Below are 22,977 nucleotides of genomic sequence, written 5' to 3'. Positions count from 1 at the left end.
AGAAGGACTTACCTGCACTTTAAAAAAAAAGGGCACATTTATTAAAGTTTAAAACTGATTGTCGCTAAAGCTTTTATTTTATTGTAAAGTTAAGCAAGTTCTCTTTAAAACAAGAGCTGTAACATCTCTGATATTTTTAGTTTGATTTTTTCAGATCAATTGTCGGCAGTTCCAGAGGTCTCTTCATTGAACTTGAGTCCATTGTTTAAATCTTCTCTTCCTATTGAACTCACTGAATCTGAGACTGAGTTTGTTGTTAGATGCATTAAACACACATTCACTAATTACATTGTGTTGCAGGTAAGAAATCTTTTTTGTAGTTGAACCTCAGTCATATCTCCTGGGACCATTAACTGCAAACAATAGAAAGTTTGTATTGCAGACAGAAAATTGTTTCAAAGCGATTGCAAATATTCATTGTTGGCAATGGTATTGGATCTGTACTTCATCAGTTTCTGCAATATAGCAAGTTTTATGAACTGATGCATAAACATCAAATGTGATGTTTGAGGTATTTTCACCAAATTATTAGTTTTTAACTATTGGTATAATTTCTGACCCCGCAGCAGAATCGTGGCGGCGCTGTCGCAGAACAATACCGAATTCTTGCAGAAAGATTTTTCTTTTGTAAAGTAGTTTTTTTTTTCTGCAGAAAGTTTTGAAAGGTTTTATCTTTTCTTCAGAATTATATTTTAAAGATGGCTTTCTCGTGCATCTGAGTGAGGAAAAAATGCTTATGATTCTTCTATTCTCATTTGAGAATAATTATTGAAAAAAAAGAATAATGAAGTAAAAAATTTAGTTTTCTTTTCTGCTAAATTAAATTTTTTATACATTTATTACTATTGATTTTCACATTGTTTTCAAAAACCAATATTTTTAATACGATATTATTTATTACAATTACTGAATCTCAAAATAGAATCACACATTTAGTAACCTCTTTTGAAGAGTCCGATTTGCGTGATTTCGCCGTTGATCTATTTTTTGTGGTAGTTTTAGTAACAGATATCACAACTTTTTATTTATTTTTTAATGTGATGATAAACAAAATGCAAAAAAGTAAATAATTATTGTGTCTTCCTATTACAAAATGCGAGAATATTGCTCATGATATTAGAATAAAAACAATATTACATATTCAATTTGAAAAAGTATTTAATTTTTTCCGGAAAGTTGTTTTTTTTTTTTTTTTTTTTTTTTGGAAGTTGACGTTTCTGTTACTTTAAATTAGTAACATGTGCAGTTGTTATTATTAAAAATACCTAGCTGAAAGATATTAGTACTGATGAGGAATGTTGCAGAAAGCCCAAAAAAATTTTGCCACAGCGATTTGTGAACGATGGATGTAAAACTCCGATAGTTTCAAAAACTGTCTCAACTAGCTCTTTTAATGTAATAAGAATATCATTTGTTATGGGACTGTAGTGTATCTACCACTACAAAAACAAAATTCCAATTCACTAGTATATAAGACATGATAACTCGATTTTATGTTGGGGTACCTCTCCATAGATGAAGGTTGACATTGTCTATAACTTCTATCCCCACATTGTGACCCGGACGTGACAGTCAAAACAAGACAATACGTCTGGGAAAACAAAAGATGGGAAGATGAAATGCTGTTCTACTGAAATAAAATAAATACCCTTATCTTTAAGAAGGGGTTTCTTGAAATTGTGATAAGGGAGGGAGACATGAACTGTGGATTGGTTTAAATAAACATTTAAAATCAACGATTTAGATATTTTCTGAATTATATACTTTGGAGAATTATTTATTATAACTATTATTTTGAATTATTTATTAGGGAATTACTTTAATTTAAAAAAAAATCAGTTCTTTTTTCTACCTTTTTATTTTTTCTTCCCTATATTCAATATAAAATGAAATTGATTTTCTTAATTAAACGTATTATAACGCATAGTAACTTTATATATATATATATATATATATATATATATATATATATATATATATATATGTGTGTGTGTGTGTGTGTGTATATGTATATGTGTGTGTGTGTGTATATGTATATGTGTGTGTGTGTGTGTATATGTATATGTGTGTGTGTGTATATGTATATGTGTGTGTGTGTGTATGTATATGTGTGTGTGTGTGTGTATATGTATGTGTGTGTGTGTGTGTGTGTGTGTGTGTATATGTATATGTGTGTGTGTGTGTATATGTATATGTATATGTGTGTGTGTGTGTGTATATGTATATGTATGTGTGTGTGTATGTGTGTATATGTATATGTATATGGGAACAAAGTTTGGGAACAAAGTTTTGTGGTACAGCTGCGGACCAACTGTGTATGATGCATCACACATGGGACATGCAAGGTATTTCATTTTTGATGTGTTTTCAAATTTAACATTTACATACATATTTCTCTTCACTCCGAATTGGAACAAAGGGCTTCTATTCTCTTAGAGGGCAGTTTCAATTCTCTTAGAATCTTCCTACGTCTACCTCTTTTTCTATTGCTCTGAGGGTTCCAATCAAAAACTTTGTTTTCCTTCGAATTTTTCAGGTTTGGGTAGATCATAACCGATTCATTTACTTATTTTAATTTTTCTCCTCAATCGGTTTTTGATTCGCTTTTCTAAGGATTTTTTCACGTTAAATATTTTATGAAATCACTTGATAGGTGTCTTCTTAAACTGTTGTTTATAAATACTTTATCGCGTTATTTTTATTGCAGTGTCATGACTCGGATACATTATGTAAGACAGAATTAACATTGATAACACTGATTTATTTTGAATTTGTTATGTTTTTGTTTTTCCAAATTTTACTGAGAATAGTCGTCAGACTTTGTTTAATAGTATATCTTTACCAATTCTTCTCTTTTGTTGTTAATTGTGCTTCCAAGGTACATAAAACTGTTTGCCTTCTCTAGTTTGTTATTTTCTATGAATATGTTGTTTAATTGTTTAGGATTAATTTTTAAAATTTTAGTTTTATTTAGGTTGATAATAAGCCGCATTTTCTTTGCCTCTACGTTCAAAATGTGTGTATGTTTTGTAGATGCATTTATCATTCATTGCCTTTAAAATTTAAAGCCAATCATAAATGCTTCTACAGGGTGTATAGCGTTTTTAAAAAGTGTTTAAAGGTTATTATTTTTTATTTACAATTTTTAAAAGCCCGTAAAGGTGCCTTTTTTTAATTTGGGGTTTGAAAAAAAAGCTTAATTTTCTCTTTTGAAAGGGAGATTTTTTTCTTTGCTGCAAAAATTGTCATTCTAAATTATAAAAAATGCATAATTTTCACAATTTGCTCTGCAATATTTATCAGAAACTAGTTAATTTTATCATGATAATATAAAGTTTTTGAAAATGTTTTTGAATTTTTAAGAACTTTAAACAGTAGAAAAAAAATAACTTTTTTTACACACACATAAATCCTATTAATGATTTTTTTTTTTTTAGAATGTGATTTAAAATATTTTTTAGTGCTTAAAAAGTATTCAAAAGGCGCTTACTGTTTGTTGAAAAATCAGGCTATGCACCTGGTTCTGCATAAAAAAAAAGCATTTTTCTTTTCTTTTTAGATCTTATATCTCGTTTGATATCTTGCGTAGAGTGTTGTCAGAATATTTTTCTTAGGATGTGTTTTATGTCATAACCATTACAGATATTGACGATAAGGTAAGTCTAGCTTTTTTCTTGTTTTTTTTAATATTAATCTTCTTATTTTACATGTATATATCTTATCTTTTCTTATTTATTTTCTCGAGCATCTTATTATTTACAGGGGAAAAAATCCTAACTGGAGGATGCACTACACTAGCTAATGCATTTTCTAATAATTATAAGCAAGAATTCTAATGCTTAATTTGTTGAGTTGTACAATACATGAAAAAAAATACCATCCAGGATAACTTTTTTCTGATGATCGGATTTTCATGTACTAGGAGTCTATCTTAATATAATATCATCCGCTCTAATTAGAATATTTTGGGTCAGGCCCCCTCGAACCATTAAGATTGAGTCCTAGTACATGAAAAATAATCCATCCTGAATAACTTTTTTCTAATGATCGGATTTCATATACTAGGACTCAATCTTGATAATTCGAGGGAGCCTGACTTCAAATATGCTAGCTAGTACATGCAATATTTTAAGTTAATAATTCAGACACAACAACAAACTTTCTCGGGAAAAAACGTACTTTTTCCCCCAACAGATTTAGACAAATTCCCCCTAAATAGAGATGTAGCTCCAATCCTGGGAAATATGATACCAACAGTTTGGATAGGGAAGCAGTATAAAGTTTGTAACTTTTAATTTTACTTATTTCATTATATCTCTAGAACTTCTTAAAAAAAATGTTCTCTCACAATTTTAAAATTTGTTTTTCCGAAGATAATTCTCTACAAAAATTAATTTTTATCATTATATTTAAGTGTGAAATATTTTCTATTTTTTCCTAATTTTATAACCAAAAATGCAAAATTTGAATGAAATCAGTCAGAAATCTAATTTTAAAGAAGTTGTATATTTAAAAGAAAGTAAATTTTCTTTCCAATGATCGATGATTTTCTTTCCAGATCATCAAAAGAGCCCGCCAGAAATATTTGTATGAAAAATACGTTAAAAACCACTCTGATATTGAGAAAATTATTTCTGATGTACAAGAAGCTATTAAGGTAGTTTTATGTTGTTTTTTAAAACAGTTTTTGTAATAATGTTTAACTTTATTGAATATTTGTTGTTTTTTTTTAGATCCATTGCAATTTTTATTTTTTTTTTAAATGTCTTCAATGAAAGAGTATTTGGTTTGTGTTTTTTTTAAGGCTATGCAAGTAATTTTGTGCATTACTGAATAATCATAGGTTTTTCGTATTGATGAAGCACGTATTGATGATAAATATGAATGTAATCTTTAAAAAGATGGATGTATTTGTAAAAAGAAATTCTGTAAAAGGACAGTGATACTTACAGTTTGTATAACTGTTCTGTATACAAAACAGCTATACAAAAACAACGAAATTACAATCGTGAAAGCTTGAACATCGGTCATTAATATTGCTCGTGAGAAATAATTTTATTTAAAGCATTTTTCCATTCTAACCCTTTCCAGTTTAAATAAAAAAAGACATAACACGATTCTTCGATTTTTTAAAAAAAAAAATTCCTTTCATTTTTTGTTACTGTCTCTTTTTGATATATTTGATTTTATGTATTAACATAAAAAAAACGCGCTTGAAAGTGTTTTAAAAAGAATATTCTGGTATAATGTTTAAATCAAAAGTTTGAACTTAGCTGCTGAAATTTGGATTCCTGCGATCAAGAACTAATTAATTTAAATTAAGTAGAGGTTTTTTCATTCAAACTGCGATCTCTGTTGTCAGTTTTGCTCTCTATTTCTTTCATATTTATGTAATAGTTTTATTATTTTTTTTTGGAGTAGAACCTTGTTTGATCCTTTTACATGGGACCATTCATTTTGAGCGGTAGATATAGGAAAACAATGAAGACCAATCAGCGTAAAATATCAAATAATGTTTTGAAGTATTATGAAGGGTAATTAACTTAAAAAATTAATAAATTTGCAATAATTTTAAAAATATTATTTGAAAGGAGTTTTTTCCTGTTTATTTTATTATTATTATTATTTTAATAACGGCCGACACTGAATTTTCGTTCTTCGCCTTAGAAAATGTCAGACTTGTTACTCATTTATCGTCTGTGAACCATCACAGGTGTCCGCCGGGTCACGGAGACGAGTCACGCTACACCACCACAGATACCTGTTTATAGGGTGGACCACATTCACTCAACAGAATGACAACACACAGAGAAACATCCAATGCCCTGAGTGAGATTTGAACCCACGGCCATTGGCTTTGCTCTCAGGCACGCTAACCACTTGGTCACCTGGTTGGCATTAAATATGTTATGTAATTAGTACAAAAAATATTTCAGGAGCAGTAAAAAATGATGAATTTATTCTTTTAAAATACTTGGTAATGTTAGTTTGAGCTGACCCTTAGCTACTCAATGCAAACAATAAATTTTTGACACTTGAAACAGGAGACCATTTTTCTTTTGTAAATTAGTGTGTATACTGAAAGTTTCTCGTCATTATCAAATGATGTGTAGCATTTCTCAATTGCTGCCACTAATTGCAGTTCCGTTTTTATCGATATCACTTTAGCTCCTGCAACCATCTCTTTTAGCGAGAACTCCACAACATTTTCACCAACTAATGCATGAAACATCTTGTTTGAGGCATTTTTGCCTAATTGCACTATTTTCTTCGTCGTTTTTATGATTTACTGCTTTTCTTCTTTAAGCAAAATAAATTCCAATTTTTTTTAAAATCTCAGTAAGATTTCTGAGCAATATATTAGTGGCTAGTTTTAAAACATTCCCTGACCTGATATTATTTGCGTTATAAAAATAGCATTTGTGACGGTACCAGTAAAATTAAACGATGTATCGAGGTTCGACTGTATTGTATTCTTATTTGAAAAACTTATCTTTAGATAGTTTGAACAACCATTTTTCAAGTGTTATATTTTGTAGAGTGTGACACTATTAGTGATAATGAAGTATTAATTGTTTAAAGTTTAAAAAAATTAGGGTATGTTCATATTTTGTATAATACCAGGGTATTTGGGGGCAAAAGCCCCCTAAACCAGTGTTTATACAGAGAAATATTGGTAGTTTATAAATTTAGGGATAACAAAGTTGTCATTTTGAATTCTTTTTCAAACACATTCTTTAAATTCGTTTCAATCTTATGCTTGACTATGAAGTCTATTTGTTATACAATTATTTATTTAATGGGATTGTTTTATTGTTATAGCCTGGTTTTATTTTGAAGTTATTATTTTTATTTTAAAAAATGGGTTTTAAACAAAATATGTTATAACAAATTTTTAACAATGTTTGCATATTTCTAGAATTATGAAACTGTTTTGGAAGCTACATTTGATAAGGATAAGAAGACAATGATTGAAAATCTGATTGAAAGGACCAAAATGCAGTTGATGTAGAAAATTCATTGAACAAACCTGGAAGTGATGAAGCAAAAGTAAAATTGAATTTTACATGGTATTTTTTTTTCTTCTTCATGCTGTTTTATTAATTTAGCATTTTTGTCGTAAATTTATTCGCCACATGACAGTGCTATTTACTGAGCAAATTTTCTAGCCATTTTCGATTTATTACCTTTTTGTATTGAATCTGATTTTCTATGTTTTATGTAATTTTTCATGATTTTTTTTGTTAAACGGATATTTACACAAAACATGATGGCATTCCAGGATGTATCCTGTATTGCATTCATGTTTCTTTTATTCTATTTTAATTTAATTTCAATTCCCTAATATTTTTGTATATTTTTAAATAAGTAATATTTGAGTGATATTAGTGATTTTTTGTTAGTGAATGAATTTAGTGATATATGAGTCTTTTTTGCAACCGTCGTTGAATTGCTAACCCAATTTTGGGTTTAAGACTACTAATGTTCAACTTCGTAGCCTTGTAATTTTGAGCACACTTTTTTGATGGAATCAACCCGCATTTGCCTTACATGGAGAGGAAAACCTCGAAAATCTCCCAGGGTTAGCCTAACAGCAAGGAGACTCTAACCCATGATCCGTCGTCTACCACTGAAGATAATTTGCGTCGGCACTGTGGTCGGTGTGAGCTGGATGCGGACGGCCATCTCTGGAATTTGAACCCTATTCGCCCAATTAAAAGACGAACTCTATCCCCTGGACTCTTGAGAGCGTTATTGATGATTTGATATCGTCATGATCTAGATTATATTCACTCTTTGAACCAAAATAAATGCGATAAGTTTTACTTCACACGCTTAGTTTTTGTTCTGTTTCATTTTAAAGGCTTTATTTGAATAATTTGTGTTTTGGGATACAGACCCTTAAAATCTAACAAATGAATTATTTTTCCATCTTGCCTGATTTTTGATGTTCCTTTGCATGCCATGCAAAATAAGGCTGGAGGATTATATTGGTTTTTAACAGTCATGGTCAATATTAATTTCGAACAGTTTCCCACTCCCCCGGAAATTTACTGTTTAATTTATTTAATGCTAATCCCATACATTTCACTAGTAGATGATAAATCTGTGTTACCATTTATCACATTGTTTTAATACTACCTAACACCAAGGTACAACACAAGCGTGGGACTGATCACAAAGACACGGTTCGCAGTAGAACACCCAAAAGAGCGTTTTATGTAATTTGTGTTGAATTTACGAGGAAATCTCAATTAACAAGTTTTGTTGTTGTTGTTTTTTTAACTTACACATTTTTGTGGTTTATTTTGGATTGCTTCAAATTTGTAAAGATTGGTGGAAAACTGACACCATAGTTAATTGGAAGGGATGTAAATTTTATTATTTGTGTTCAACTTTCTTCAGTATTGCTCATTAGACATCAGGTCCAATTGTATCTCAGAAAAATAGAATTTCAGATTCTGCTTCAAATGAATTGTTTAAGTTGTGTTTAATTGATAAAATGTATGATTATTAAAATTGAGTCGATTTAAAAATAGCTCTCACATGTTTTAATCCCTATCAACTCGTTTTAGATGGATGAAATAACTTTTTTTCAAAATCAATTTTGAACGTTTGAAATTATAACTGATTTGTGCATTAGCCTTAAGATAGGAAAGAAATGACTTGAATGATTGTGAATTGAAACTAACTCTGGTTATTTAATTAGTGGAGTTGACCCACTATACAAAACCTTCAACTCTAACTTCTAAATTACGAATTGATTTGTCAGATTTTGATGAAGCTTTATTCTTTCTTAAGATAAAAGAACACATTCAAAATTTTATTATGCAAATGAGTTCGTGAATTATAGCACCACAAATTTCGATCAGAAACTAATAGAAAATAATGATTCAACTTACATGCTGCTGTTATTTTTTTAAAGGAAAAGCAGTATACTTAGTAGTAAGTTGGCAATTTCTGGTTATATATAACATTTAAAGTATAGTTAAACAAAAAAACTGAAGGTTAGTCTGTCTTCCCCTCAGGAATTGCTTAAAAATATTTGTCTGCCTCTGAATCTTCCTTAACTTAACTCGTTAAACACTAGAGGAAATAAAATAAATGTTATGACACTAGTGGGCTTTTGAATTTTAAGCAGGTTAGAGATATTAATTTATGAGTCATCTTTATTGTAGTAATAGTTATTATTGTAATTGAGGCAATCAGACAATTTGGAGCATGTCAAACAGTAGATGAAATAAATAATGTGACACTAGTTAGCTTTAGAATTTTCAGCTGGTTAGAGATGCTAATTTATGAGTCATCTTTACTGTAGTAATAATTATTATTGTAATTGAAGCAATCAATCAATTTGGAGCGCGTTAAACGCTAGATAAAATAAATAATATGACACTATTGGGCTTTTGAATTTTCAGCAGGTTAGAGATGTTAATTTATAATTCATCTTTACTGTTGTAATAATTATTATTGTAATTGAGGCAATCAGACAATTTTATAAACAGAGATTTATGACGTGGGTGGCTGCCTGGTAGTAGGATTTACTGTGTCAATCTTAATAAATTCAAATTGTCTGTGATTCTTACACAGTCAGACAGTCTATTATTGTAAAAATTATGTTTAATCGAACATGTTTCGTCACTTTCCATTTACTTATTGGTGTCTGCTGATTGGTAAACAAATTTTATTGAAGACCTGAAAAAATGATCTCATATAAGGTAGATAATAATTCTACACATAAAAAATGCTTAAAGTTTACCATCTTGGTTAAATTCGTTACACTTTTAAATGAATGGAATAATTAAAATTCAGCAAATGGAATAAGCCCCTATACAGTCGATAAACAAGCAACTAGTGTTTTTGGAAATAAGAATTTTTTGTTTTTAAATTTTTCTTGGTCTTTAAAATTCTCCATTTTTTTAAAATTCCAGTTAATTGAAAGTTCTTATTTAGAAATTATGAAAGTCATCACTTTTCATTTACTTATTGATGCCTGCTGATTGGTAAACAAATTTTGTTAAAGACCTGGAAAAAATAGAAATCGAGGAAGTTTTTAAAAAAATGAGATGAAAACTAATCAGCTGTAATGCTACGGTGGATCTAAAAACATTGACTATCCTTGATTTACCATTGTGCGTAGAATTTTTTAAAAGTACTTAAAGGTGCTTATTTTAGAGTTTTGTATTTTAAAAGCCCGTAAAGATGCTCTTTTTCATAGTGTGTTTTTAAAAACTGCTTAATTTTTCCTTTTCAAAATTGACTTTTTTTCTTTACCATGTCCATTTTCGACACAGAAGCGTGCTTTTCACAATGTTCTATCCAACGTTTTCACTATTCATTCAACCACAATCCATTTCGGCGTAGCGCCGGTTCATAGCTTATGAAAGTGCCAATCATTTTACGTGTTTGATGACCCGTCTACTGAGCTGGGTTCGGTGAGATTCTCTGCGATGCATTTTGTAAGATATTCTCAATTTCATTTTCCACCTTCTGATATAGAACCAAAAAATCTCTTGATCATTTTATAATGGCTAATATATTCAAGAAAAGAGTTCTTTGTCTGAAACTAGTTATTTTATCATGTAGAGTCTTTGAAAATTATTTTGCATTTTGTTAATGTATATATTACTTCTGAATGCTTAAAAAGTACTTAAAAGGTGTTCATTTTTTGTTGAAAGATTTGGCTACACACCATGTTTTCTATATTGTTTTAGAAAAATTTTAAGAAAATTTTTTCGAATCAGAAGAGTGAAGAAACTACAAACAAATATTGTCGACCTTACTGTTTAGAATTGGGCCCACCGGGGCATAAGGCATTGAAGAGACCCTTGAAATCTTACTTTTTATGAATTGTATTTAAAAGAAAACTAAGAATAAACAACATTGTCTTGTATATTTTTTAAATATATTTTATTGTATCTTGTATATTTTATTGTATAAAGTGTAAATTTCTTTTTCTGCAAATAGTGATTGATTATAACACCGATAATTTGAATAGTTTATCACCTGGAAAACTTATAAAGGCGCATCTATGTTCAATGAAGTTTCTGGTACTCAACATTCCCTTACTGTTCAATTTGCACCTGCAAGGTTCATACGTACCTTTAAAATAAATTAATGTGAGCGAGTTTTATGTTAAATCATAATGCTAAGTCATAATGTCAATAAAAAAGCTTGACCACCATCAACTCTGTTTAGTGTTTAAAATTAGTTAAATAAAGTAACTACACAGCACTGTAATACTACATCAACTTTTAAACTGGTTTAGGTTTAGTGTGAATTGAAAAATGTTTTAATAACTGTTAAGTTTGACGAAATATTGCATACCATTCTGTTTTTTTTCTTGATTTGTTATACCTTTTTATGTTTTGTTAATTTAATTATTTCACTTAGCTTCGATGACTTTGAAAAACTATTTAATTATTTAAGGACTGCAACTAATTAGAATCTCAATTTTTTTAAAAATTATGCTTAGTTCTTACCTGTCAACTCTCCTGTTTTTTAACAAAGGCAAAAGTTTTTTAACAAAGTATCTTCTGTTTTCCAGTATGTTCTCAAATTTTTTGCCGTATTTGTTGAAGAAATTAAAAAAAAAATTTTACATTTTGCTGATAAATATCTGCTGATGGCAAAAGTACTTCTCTATACAATAGATAGTACTATTGCCAGTACTGCAGTATGTTGAGTGTTAATAGTTTAAGTAAAAATATCCTCAGTGATAAACGGATCATGGGTTAGAGTCCCTTTGCTAGCAGGCTAACCGCGGGATGGTTTCGTGGTTTTCCTCTTCATGTAATGCAAATTCGGGTTAATTCCACCAAAAAGTCCTGAACAAAGGCAAATTTCTCCTTACACTTGGTCCAGGAGTTCCCTTGTCTTCTAGATTGTGTTCAAAATTACAAGGGTATGGAGTTGAACATTAGTAGTCGTAAACCCAAAAAATTGGGTCGGCTGTTCAACGACAGTTATAAAATAGAATAGTTTAAGTAATTATAAATAATGGTTTAAAAATATTCTTTAGATTAGGATTTATATCCATATTTTTTATCAGGCTAAATGTAAGTGCTTATATTATTTCCAATTTTGAATTTCTCTTTTTGACTTACATGATTTAAAACTTTACTTGTAGGTTAAAAAATGCCGTTAGTAAAATCTCCGTTATTTTATTTCTCCAATGTTGCCACGTTTAAAAATACTTTATTTCAGGTTTTTGAGGTGATCAAAATGTGTTTAAATTGGTTTAAAATTATTGCATGCTTAAAAATTCTTCATTTCATGTATGTTCAGTTTTTTAGTTCGATTTCAAACAATATGACATGTTATAGAGGCCCAAAACATGTCTGCTCCCTGATTGTAGAGTTTTTAATGAGAAATGTTATATTTCAGATTCTTCTTAAACAGAGTGTAGATGTCATGAGAGAATGGCAGTCAATTCTGAAGTAGAGTATGATAATTCTTTTCATTTCCTGATGAGTGGGAGGAAAAATTTTACACAGACATGGAATGCAAGTAATGCTTTCAGTATTTCATTTGAACACTTCCTTTATATATTTAATTTCAGAATGAATTTTTGTAATAAGTGCATAAAATTAGGTAATGAATAGCTCCAACATGTATAATTAATTCGTGAATGATATCAGGGAAGTTTGTTGAAAATTCAAAATACACGTGTACAGTGTACCATGAAGGACCACCTCAGAAAGAAAGATAAGATACCATGAAGGACCATCTCTGTGTAGTGACTACTTCTATTGACGACCACTTTTGGGTAGCACGGAATTCTTTCCAAAATGTTGAAGAAAACCTCAGGAGAGACCACCTCTCCCAGCGACTGAGCCCACCTCCGCACCAAATGTGGAAAAGGTCAAATAAGAAAACACAAAAAATGCAAAAATAAAAAATATTAACAAAGCAAATAAGTAAATTCAAATGCAATCACAAAAGTTTTGAGTGGCTCTTATTTATAGAACACTTTTTGACAATCTCCGAGAGAGATTGACAACCTAGTGTTACAATCAAAGTGTAGGGGAGAGTGGGGTCAATTGTAACAGGGTACGATTGTAACAGAGCAAAAATTTCGAGTGTCGGGTTCTAGATTTGGTTCCTAGGTGGCGCGCAAGGTGTATTTAATAAATCTACATGTACACCCCTGATGGCAATCATTTTTATGTACTTTTGAAAGAGTTAGATCACAAAAGATATTTTCACGCCACGCAAGTACTTTTTTTGATATTAGAATATTATATTGTAACAAAGTAATTTTGTTTAAACAAATAAAAATTAGTAACCGAATATGTAAGTGGACACCTTAATTAACATTTCAATAAAAAAAAAATTAGTTTTGCTAATTAACTAGCATTGTTTTTAACAAATGAAGCTGAAATGGCGTCTTGCGGACAATTGTAACAATAAGTAAAGGGACGATTGTAACAGCTGAAAATAAATAATCTTATGTTTACAAACCATTACTTAAGTCTTTAAGAACCACCAATAGTTTCCTATATCATTTATATTATGTTGCATGTGCATTATTTTATTTGTCACCTTTCACAGCATAAATTAAAATTTTTAACCCCTTAAAGTTAAAAGCTTAACCCTTTAGGTCTCTGCTCATTATTATTTTTACTCCTAAAATATCACTACTATTTTGATCAATAAAGAAATATATCACAACTATGATACTATGTATAATTAACTATGTTTTAGTTGAATTTATGAACTGTTACAATTGACCCCGTAAGTGGGGGCAATTGTAACAAGTGCTCGACTGTCAAAAATTGTTAATAACTAATATAATAACATTTAAAATTAGGTATTTATTTATTTTTCTAGTAGAGGATAGTCTACTTTACTCGTCTGTCAATTAATACTAATAATATATTGGATTTCTTGTTAGTTAAAAATAGTTAAGTAAAAAATGTTACAATTGACCCCACTCTCCCCTACTAAAGACAATGCTATCGATAATTTTAGAGTTAAAAGTTAACTTAGAAAAAAAAGTTTTTTAGAAAGAAACTAAGCATCTCAAACAAACCTCTCATTTTTAAAGTAAATTAACTTTTGTGATATAAAACTAAATGCAAATTTATACAAAAAAACATCATTATTTATTAATTTAATATGGTTCTATTAATAATAATTGGTAAATTTGTTTTTACGTATAATTTTATCAGTAAAGGGTCGTTTTTATTGACTTTTAATCATTCATCTGGTTTTCATGACGCCAACAGAAGTTCCACATTAACTAAAATAACATTAACTAAAATTTAAATAGTTTGCGAAAAATTATGTTAACGACCCACTTCCATTAACGGCCATTTTACTGTGGAACAGATAATGGTTGTTCCCGAAAGGTTTCACTGTATAATAATAGCCTATATATGAGGTTGTCGTGAGGAACCAATATTTATGAAGAAATATTTGTTGGAGGTAGGCAATATTAATAGAATCCCGAAAAGGATGATTAAAACTTGTTTGTTCCTGAGTGCTGGAAGAAATATGTTGTAGGTAAATCTGTTTGTCCAGTAGTCCTGAAATTGTTTCTTCTTCTTCTCATTGGCACGACAGCCCAGGATGGGCCCTGGCCTTCTCAACAAGCCTATGCCAAAACATTCTTCCCTTAGTAAAGGTTCTGCAGTTTATTATCCTTAAAACTTGTAGGTCATTTTCAAGACAGTCTAAAAATCTTAGGCTTGGTCGTCCTCTTTTTCTTGTACCTGTTGGCCTGGCACTGAAAACTTTTTTGGTTGTCCTGCTATCCTCCATGAGTACCAAGCACGCTTGGGAGCTAAACACTGGGGGTTCCGCGTTCGGTTGACCACCTGACTGGAACATCTGCTCCTGCACCTCAGAGCCCAAGGTCTAGAAAACTGAAATGGGCACAGTAGGCCTTGGCCCGCAAGGGCTATCGCGCCGCTGAGTTTTTGAGGATTCCATCAAAGTAGAAATTAATCTTCATTTTTAATATACACATATTTTACTAAATATTAAATTTTGAAAAATGGCCCACGGGGGTGTGACTGCAGGACATCTGTGTCCCTCAGCAAATCAAAAAATGAGAGTGTCATGCATGGGTCATTTTCAAAATTGAGTACCACTTGAGAAATTGAAGAATAAATGAACAAAATTTGTTAAACAAGTATAAATTTTAAAAATAATGAATCGTGCTTAAATCTTCCTTATTATTTTGGTGTTTTTCACACAGTTTATTTTTTGAAATTTTTTTTATTGTTATATTTTGTCATATTCCTGCACAATTTAGTTTAATGTAATTTTATTTGTTAAAATTTGTTTACTTTAATACCTTTAAAAAACTCATTCCAATTTATTGTAGGTTCTTCAACCGGATGCCGTGACGAGAGCAACCATTCCTGAATACGTCAAGAAGATCATCGACAATGGATTTGCGATCTTTTTTGTTCGATTTCATTTTAAAGGAATATCTGTTATATGAATTGATAATTTACGTAATCTCTGTTTATTTTGACACTATAAAATTTTATGATATGCCGGATCACTTTTATGCCTGAAGCATTTGGTGATTTGAAGAAGTTGTAAGAAGGAGAGGGTTTGTGTCATTAATTGTTTTTTTTTTTCTTTTATGGTATTTTGAGCATGTGATGTCAAAGTTCATTTTAGTTTTATTGATCAATGCAAATGGATATATTAATATTTATAACGCATAGCTGTAAGCAGGGCCCATTGCCTTAGCTGGTTTGAGCATTTTGCTAATACCACAAAAGTTATTGGCTCGTTATCACGTGTCCCATGTGTGAGTGTTATAATCACAAACCCGTGATGGCTCAGGGGATAGAGTATTCGTCTTCCTGTGAGGTGAACCGGGTTTGAATACCAGCTCTGACTGGTCATCATATTTTAATCATCTGCCCATGTTTTAAACGTCATCGTCTAACCTTTTTTGGTAGTTCTATTTTAACTCTTCAGGATTTGTTATGTGACTCTCATCATCCTAACATTTTTGCGTTTCTACGCGTAATTGGTCTTTTATACTGTGTATAACTGTTTTATCCTATTCACAATTTTATCTGATTTTATTCATCTTTGAATGCAATTGTTTTATAATGCTTTACTACATTTACATTTTATCTGATTTTACTCACTTTTGTCTGTCACGTTGTATCTAGTTTTATAAATTCCGTGTGACTTTTAATGAAGAAAACTTACAATATACATTGACCTTTATTTTAAAACAGTTCGTTTGGCGCAGCATGTCCTTCGTTGGACTTTGTGCCATTAAACCCCACATTCAATTAATCAACCCAGCTCTGACTGGTTGATGCGAATTCTGCATTCGCACTAACCACAGTGATGATGTAAAATATCCTCAGTGGTAGACAGATCATAGGTTAGAGTTCCCTTGCCGTCAGGCTAACTGTGGGAGTTTTCCGTGGTTTTCTTCTCCATGTAACGCAAATGCTGGTTAGTTCCATCAGAAAGTCCTTCACGAAGGCAAAATTTCTCCCACTACTCAAGCCAGGAGTACCCTTATCTTCTGGGTTGGGTTCAAAATGACAAGGCTACGTACATTGAACATAAGTAGTCGTAAACCCGAAAATTGGGTTGACTGTTCAACAAATGTTATAAAATATAAAAATGAATAACATCGCATTATGGACTTATTTGGATACATATGCGTTTATATTTTGAAGAACGAACAATACGCGTAGCTGAAATTTTAAGAATGGAATAAAATGCTATTCCATTTTTAAATTCTGTGTTTAAGAAATGTTACTTTCTTAAATACGCATTTTCAGCTTTGTCCAATATCAACTGGGCAGAATCGACTGACTATAAGGATTTTACGCAATGTTAAACAAACTATACTAAAGTCAAAGTTAATAATTTTCTTTAGTAACGTTTTTACCATCATTTAGGTTGATGGGGAAAAATTTAATAGTTTGGGGACTTTTTTTTTTAGGTGAATTGAGCATTGGAACTGAAAGGCTGAATGAGAAGTAATTTTGCTGTTTGGAAATCTTCAAAACCTTCTTGGGATTCCCCATGAGGAAAAGTAGGCTCAGTTCTTTTTTAAATATACCTCATTCTTTTCTATTAATTAAATATTTGAGACTAGGAGGCTTCGCCCCCTGCTCGCTGGCGCTCGCAGTTGTAGAAGCAGTTGTAGAAGTAGGTTGCTTATTTAAAACTTTTTATAGAAATTCTTTAAAAACACAATTGTTAATTTAGGCATTTGGCGATACAACACTTATAAAATTGAAGGATTTGTTACGTCAAGCGCTCAGGTATCATAATTTTGATCTAGTTGCGCTTCTATGTCATTTTGATTTATGTTGCTAAGTTAACTTTCAAAAAATTCTATGGCTGGCAGCAGCATTTTTATTTTTTAAGTTGTTTATTTTTATTTCTTTTAGAATTCGTTATTTTTTTTAGAGAAATGTTTTTTAACCTAACAGAATTCTTTGCCGACTGTTTTCTCTATAAATGAAGAAAATGAAGTAAATATTTAAGTGATGTGAAAAGAATCTTATTTAGTTGTACAAAGTACTTCAGCCAAAATTTGGGAGCCACGTAAGAGAATTATATATATTAGATCAGAAACACATCATTAAAAGGCAGACTACTTTGGTGTTTTCAAAACTAAGCAAAACAAAGCAAACGTTGCCACCGGCGGAAAAGAAATACAGCCAAAATTTGGGAGTCACGTAAGAGAATTATATATATTAGATTAATACCTTATTAATAAGTGAAAGAGTGAAATAATTATGAATATCAAATTACCTCATTGTTTTTTCCTTGATGTAAGTGTTTGATCAGCGCTAAATAAAAGATTTAAAAGATAACTCGTCTTCTTTTAACAAGTTTTGATCTATCAGCAGTAGGAATAGAAGATGTTAAGGTCTGGTTTCTTAGGACAAGCGCCTTATCTGGGCGTCAGCGGGACGTCAACGTCACGCCGACGCCAACAAAATACTGGTTTGTTAGCTCAAGGCCTGGTTTCTTAGAACTAGCGCCTTATCTGGGCGTCAGCGGAAAGTTGACGTAGATCTGACGCCAAAAAAATACTTTTTTGTTAGCTCAGCGTGAGCAGTGGGTCCAACGCAGACATTATCTCTCATTGCGCATGCGTTAATAACGTAAACAAATATTTATTTTGAATTTGTATTGGTTTTGTTATTGTCGACCAGTGTTTTAGAGAACAAATAATGACTTTGTCCAAGAAAAAACACATTATAGCTAAGCTAAATGAAGAGTGCTATGTTTAATGTCAAAATCAAAATCTTGGCTGATTTCAGTGTGCAACAGGATGTTGTCCGCCATTGCTTCTGTGGTTAACGTCACGTTGTAATCCAACTGCAGTTGAGTTGGACGGTAATTGTAGTTCAAGATGAGCGTTCGATGACGTATACTATCAAACTCACAAATGGACCAATCAGAGGTTAGCGCTGATTTCCAGCTGACGGCGTCCTGTCCTAAGAAACCAGGCCTTAAGAAAATACCTTTTTTATTAAGTCTATAACTTTCCTTAATCTTTTTAAATAGAATAATAAAGCTGGATTGACTTAAAACCAAATTCTAAAAGTAAAAGTGAGCATGAGCTTTGTTTTAATTTTTTTAAATAAAATTAATGGCTTAAAAATAATTATGAAATTCTACCAAAATATTTGACTTACATGTATCACAAAAAAAATTTTAAAGATTAAAAACGATGAGTAAAAGCAAATAAAAGTAGTAGTATAATTTCGTAAAACAAAGTTTTAAATTATTTTTAAAAAAATGTATGTTTGATTTCTGGCTCTTCGTCTAATTTATTTATTTAAAATAATAAAGTTGTTTAGACTAAGAGTAACAATATAATTGTAATGACTAATAGAATTAATGAACATAAGTAATAAATTTAGTTTAAAAATATGCGGAATTCAGAAGTATTTAAATTCCATGCATTTAAAGAAACTTTTTAAAAAAAATTAAAATTAATAGTACTAATATTGTAAGGACACAAGAGGATGGAAGGAAACACCATCACGAAGAGCTCACTATTTTAATTATGCATTCACACATCCATTTTACAATAATGAGTGACAACATAACTAAAATAGAAAGTATTTTAAAGTTTTACCCATTAAACTGATTGGGGGGAAAAGGAACCAGGGTAGGTTCGGGTAGCTCAGCTTGCGTCATCTCACTAGGTAAGACTCAGATCGAAGACTATTGTTTTACGGATAGAGATGTAGCGCCATCTGTTGCTAGGAATTAACTATCCGTTACAATATTAAATTATTAAAAAAAAACTTCTTTTAAATCGTCAAAACATTGCTTAACTTTTATTTTAAAGAAAAAAGTTTAGCAGTTTTAACTATTCTCAAAATGATTTTGCCAAAAAAAACTTTAAAAAAAAAAACTTTGCATTCTTTAAAAAAATTAAAGCAAACTGTGTTTTAGTTTTAATGAAAATTTAAACAGCTTAATATCTTTAAAATTCAAAACAAAAAATAGCTAGAAAACCTAACAAAATACAATTAAATTAAATATTGAACGATTTAAAAAAAAAAAAAAAAAAACAGTGGTTTGTAAAAACATGATATTTATTTTTGTTTCCTGATATTTCTTGAAAACTTGATATTTCTGAGTAATAACTGAATATCAAATACGAAAATATAGGTTTTGTTTAAGTTTTTATAAGTAAAAACGACTAAAGATTTATAGATTGAACAATAATAACATTCTATCATTATCTACTTACGTGCCATTGAAAGAATTAAAAAAATAAAGGAATTAAAAGCTAAAAATTTTTTATAAAACAGTAAAAATTATTTAAATAAAAATTATTGCCACTAAATTGTACTGCTTGAAGTAAAAAAAAAAAGATTTAAAAAAATTCTTTATTTTATACTTAAATTTTATATTTATAATTTTTTTTTATATATAAATAGATTGAGTTCATAGCAAAATAATACCTAGCAATCACAAAGTAACAGAAGTCTCACTGAAAATAAGCTTCTAGGAATGTAAAATCCAGAGGAAAGCAAATCCTAAAAGAAAAAAATTCATTGCTTTCTACATTCTGACGCTGATGCTTGCACGGAACTTCGACTTCTGATTCTAATTTTTCTCCTTGCCATTCAACATCACACACCAAACACTGTCTTCATAGCGAGACAAAATAAATCTTGATGAAATCAAAATTGCCTTCGTCGCGTATGTTAACAGCATTTGCGTAGGCATGTTAAATTGCTTCAGCCTTCTTATATCAGGAATGAGATTTTTCAGCTTTCTTTACTTTTGTGTCTCGAATATCAGCCTTTTTATCAAAAACTCCGATTATTTAAAAGTTTCACATTTTTTTAAAAAAAATGTTTAAATAAATATTTCGCTTTTTCGAAAAATTTAGCAGTTGAAATAAAAGAATTATATTTATTTTCAATTTTCAACGATAAACAGAAAATTCAACCTACATATCTGTCAATCCTTCCACATTTTTACATTTTAGCTATTTTCGCCGCTTTTACGCACAGAAGATATAATTTTCCTCATTTTTACCCGTCTGCCAGATAGTTCGTATTTTCGTAATTCAAACGTCACTTCTTCAAACAAGCTTTTTAAAAGTCTCAATCCCGGAATTTGCTAACATTTTGATTCTTTTTCACGCGATTTTAATATACTACAATATGATTCTTACTTACGAGATTTAAAAATCCAATATCACTATTTGTATTTACGCGTTTTTAAAAACCTATGTTACGATTCGTATTCACACGAGTTTAAAATCAATTATCGCGATTCTTGTAAGAAGAAGGTTTTTTTTAAATTAGTTACTCTAAATGTGACTGTTTTTCAATCAACAATTATTAGTATATATAGACATATTCAAAACTTACATTCTGTGCTTGCAAAGAAGAATGTGACAAAGGCAGGTAAAGAATGAGAAAATAGGATTTGTGAAAAGATGTTTGAAGATGGGCTAACGACTAAGTTAATCACAAATCTGTTTCCCCTCATTCACAAGCTGCATTGTGAGAAATTTGACCTTGTTAAAGGATTTTTTGCTTGTTTTGTAAAACATAAAGCGTTTGCAGCAAATAAAGCAAAAAAGAAAAAAAAGATGTAGCAATCACTTAAAAAATTTTTAAATTTTTTGTGAAAAAAGAGTTGATTAACTCAGCATCGAAATTTAAGAAATAATGCTGCTGTTATTTATGCTATAAAATGCGAAATTCTTATCATATGAAAAATAATTATCTAAACAGTTGCTGATTATCATGTAATTTTTTCAAACTAAAATAGCAATTTTTGTTGTTTGTTATCTTAAATTGTCAGGAATTTATTATTAAACGATTGCACACGCATAAAATTTACTCACGTGGAAAGTCAGCTTTTTTGCCTTTTGGCTAATCTCATCCCTGAAAGTACTAAAATTATTCCTAGCATAGAAGTTTTCCTCTTTTTGTAGTCTCTGCTTTAATCTTCTGCATAAACACTTGTCAGTAACTTTATAAGCTAAAAGTATTTAATATTCGTTCTGCTTAGTATGCATTGCTTATTTTATCTCTTCCTTTTAATGAAATTTCTTTTCTTACTTAACAGCTCTAGTCATCCAATTTTTTTTTCAAGAATATGTTTGATATTGTTTCTTAGAGAGCTAGTTATACAATCTTCAAGAATTGTAAAAGCACAAAAAAAACTATGCATTGTATTCTACTCTTCAACGCTGATCCTAGCACAAAGTCATTGACTTCTGATTCAATTCTCTTTTTGCCATTCAACATCTTCGTAGCTAGATGAAATCAAAATTTTCTACGTCAGCGGGGGCAAAGATCCTCGCATGTTATATCGCTAAATCACAAATCAGAATTCCGATGCTTGTAAGAAACAACCGCAACTATATAGCCATGACGATTTGTTCATTAAATTGATAGTTTGCGATTTATGGCCCAGTCCTAATCATTGCTTTTCTATTCGCTGATCTATATCGATTTTCTATTCGCTGATTATTTTAAATCTATGTTGTTATTTTAAATCTATTAACGTATTGTTTTAAAGGAGGATCTGTTTTTCCTAAAAAAAGGGACACTGAAATTTGATTGTCCGAGATCCTCAGAACCCATAGTTTATAAAATCTAGCAGAATCACTACAAAATATGCTTTTCTTCCATGTCAATTATAAAACGAAAAGAAAAAAAAATTCAAACGTATTTTTTCCGTTTAGTTTTCTCAGAATTATTTATCCCATAATATTAAAATATTGCATGTTATAATGATGTGCTATTAATGCAATCTTTCTTCAAAATATATTTTCCTGCATATAGTAACAAAATAATTGAAAAACTCTTTAAGAAAAGCACTCTTGTTTTAGTTTGACTAAACGAACACCTTGTCAGGTCAAGTGTTGGAGAACGTTTATGTTCAGGTTGATCCCAGTGAAGGTTTTGAAGTGGTTTGTTACTCTCCTTGTTCAAAATTACAGTACAGTGCTCCTGGTGCAGCATATGCCTGCATCAGCTTACCCAATGATCCTTTAGTTGGTAAGTTTTATTTAATTCCCAATGTTCTTGGATCTGCATGCTATGCATAATTTGTACACGGTAAGAACTCCCCCCACCACAAAGTCTGAGGCCATCTGCTACTATGGAAACAAGAGTAGTGCATTTCAGGGAGATTAGCTTCACTTCCCCATAGGGTTAACACAGAAGAAAAAGATACCCTTTCTCTTGCTGACCAGAGCTAAAACCTGTTCTAAACAGTGACCCCACAACCCTACTTAAAATAATTATACCTCATTACCATAGATACCGCCATATGCTCCAGACGAATGGCTAGGAGATTTCTTACTTTTGGCAAACTATATGCAGTGGTGGTAAATATTACAATTCCATAGTCTATTACAGTCTTACGGTTAAGCTCTAAAAATTATGGTTTTCAGGAGTTTACGTAATCTTATTCTTAAAAAAAACTTAAAAACTTCGAAAAAAAACATATTCTTTAAAATAAGTTTTTTTC

At 30.4% G+C, this 22,977-nt stretch overlaps 1 protein-coding gene and 1 long non-coding RNA gene across 3 annotated transcripts in view; both read left to right on the top strand.

Annotated features, from left to right (window-relative positions):
* Window positions 1-1,168, top strand: part of LOC147810128 (coatomer subunit gamma-2-like) — a 71,976-nt gene extending 70,808 nt beyond the window's left edge. For both annotated transcript variants that reach the window (XM_087165028.1, XM_087165029.1), the window contains exon 7: window positions 155-1,168. In XM_087165028.1, coding sequence (XP_087021154.1) covers window positions 155-324 — 170 coding nt within the window. In that variant the 3' untranslated portion in view covers window positions 325-1,168. The remainder of the gene's footprint in view (window positions 1-154) is intronic.
* Window positions 1,169-3,557: 2,389 nt separating this feature from the next.
* Window positions 3,558-17,017, top strand: LOC147810127 (uncharacterized). Its single transcript, XR_015434236.1, has 6 exons — window positions 3,558-3,656; window positions 4,559-4,657; window positions 6,920-7,050; window positions 12,388-12,510; window positions 15,335-15,568; window positions 16,940-17,017. It is a non-coding gene; the product is annotated as an uncharacterized LOC147810127 (long non-coding RNA).
* The last annotated feature ends 5,960 nt before the right edge of the window (window positions 17,018-22,977 follow it).

Source organism: Parasteatoda tepidariorum, chromosome 5, assembly GCF_982258835.1.
Source record: "Parasteatoda tepidariorum strain Cologne lab strain chromosome 5, Ptep-v5.0, whole genome shotgun sequence".
In the NCBI taxonomy this organism is placed as follows: Eukaryota; Metazoa; Arthropoda; class Arachnida; order Araneae; family Theridiidae; genus Parasteatoda; species Parasteatoda tepidariorum.
This window is presented reverse-complemented; position numbering and strand designations above follow the sequence as displayed.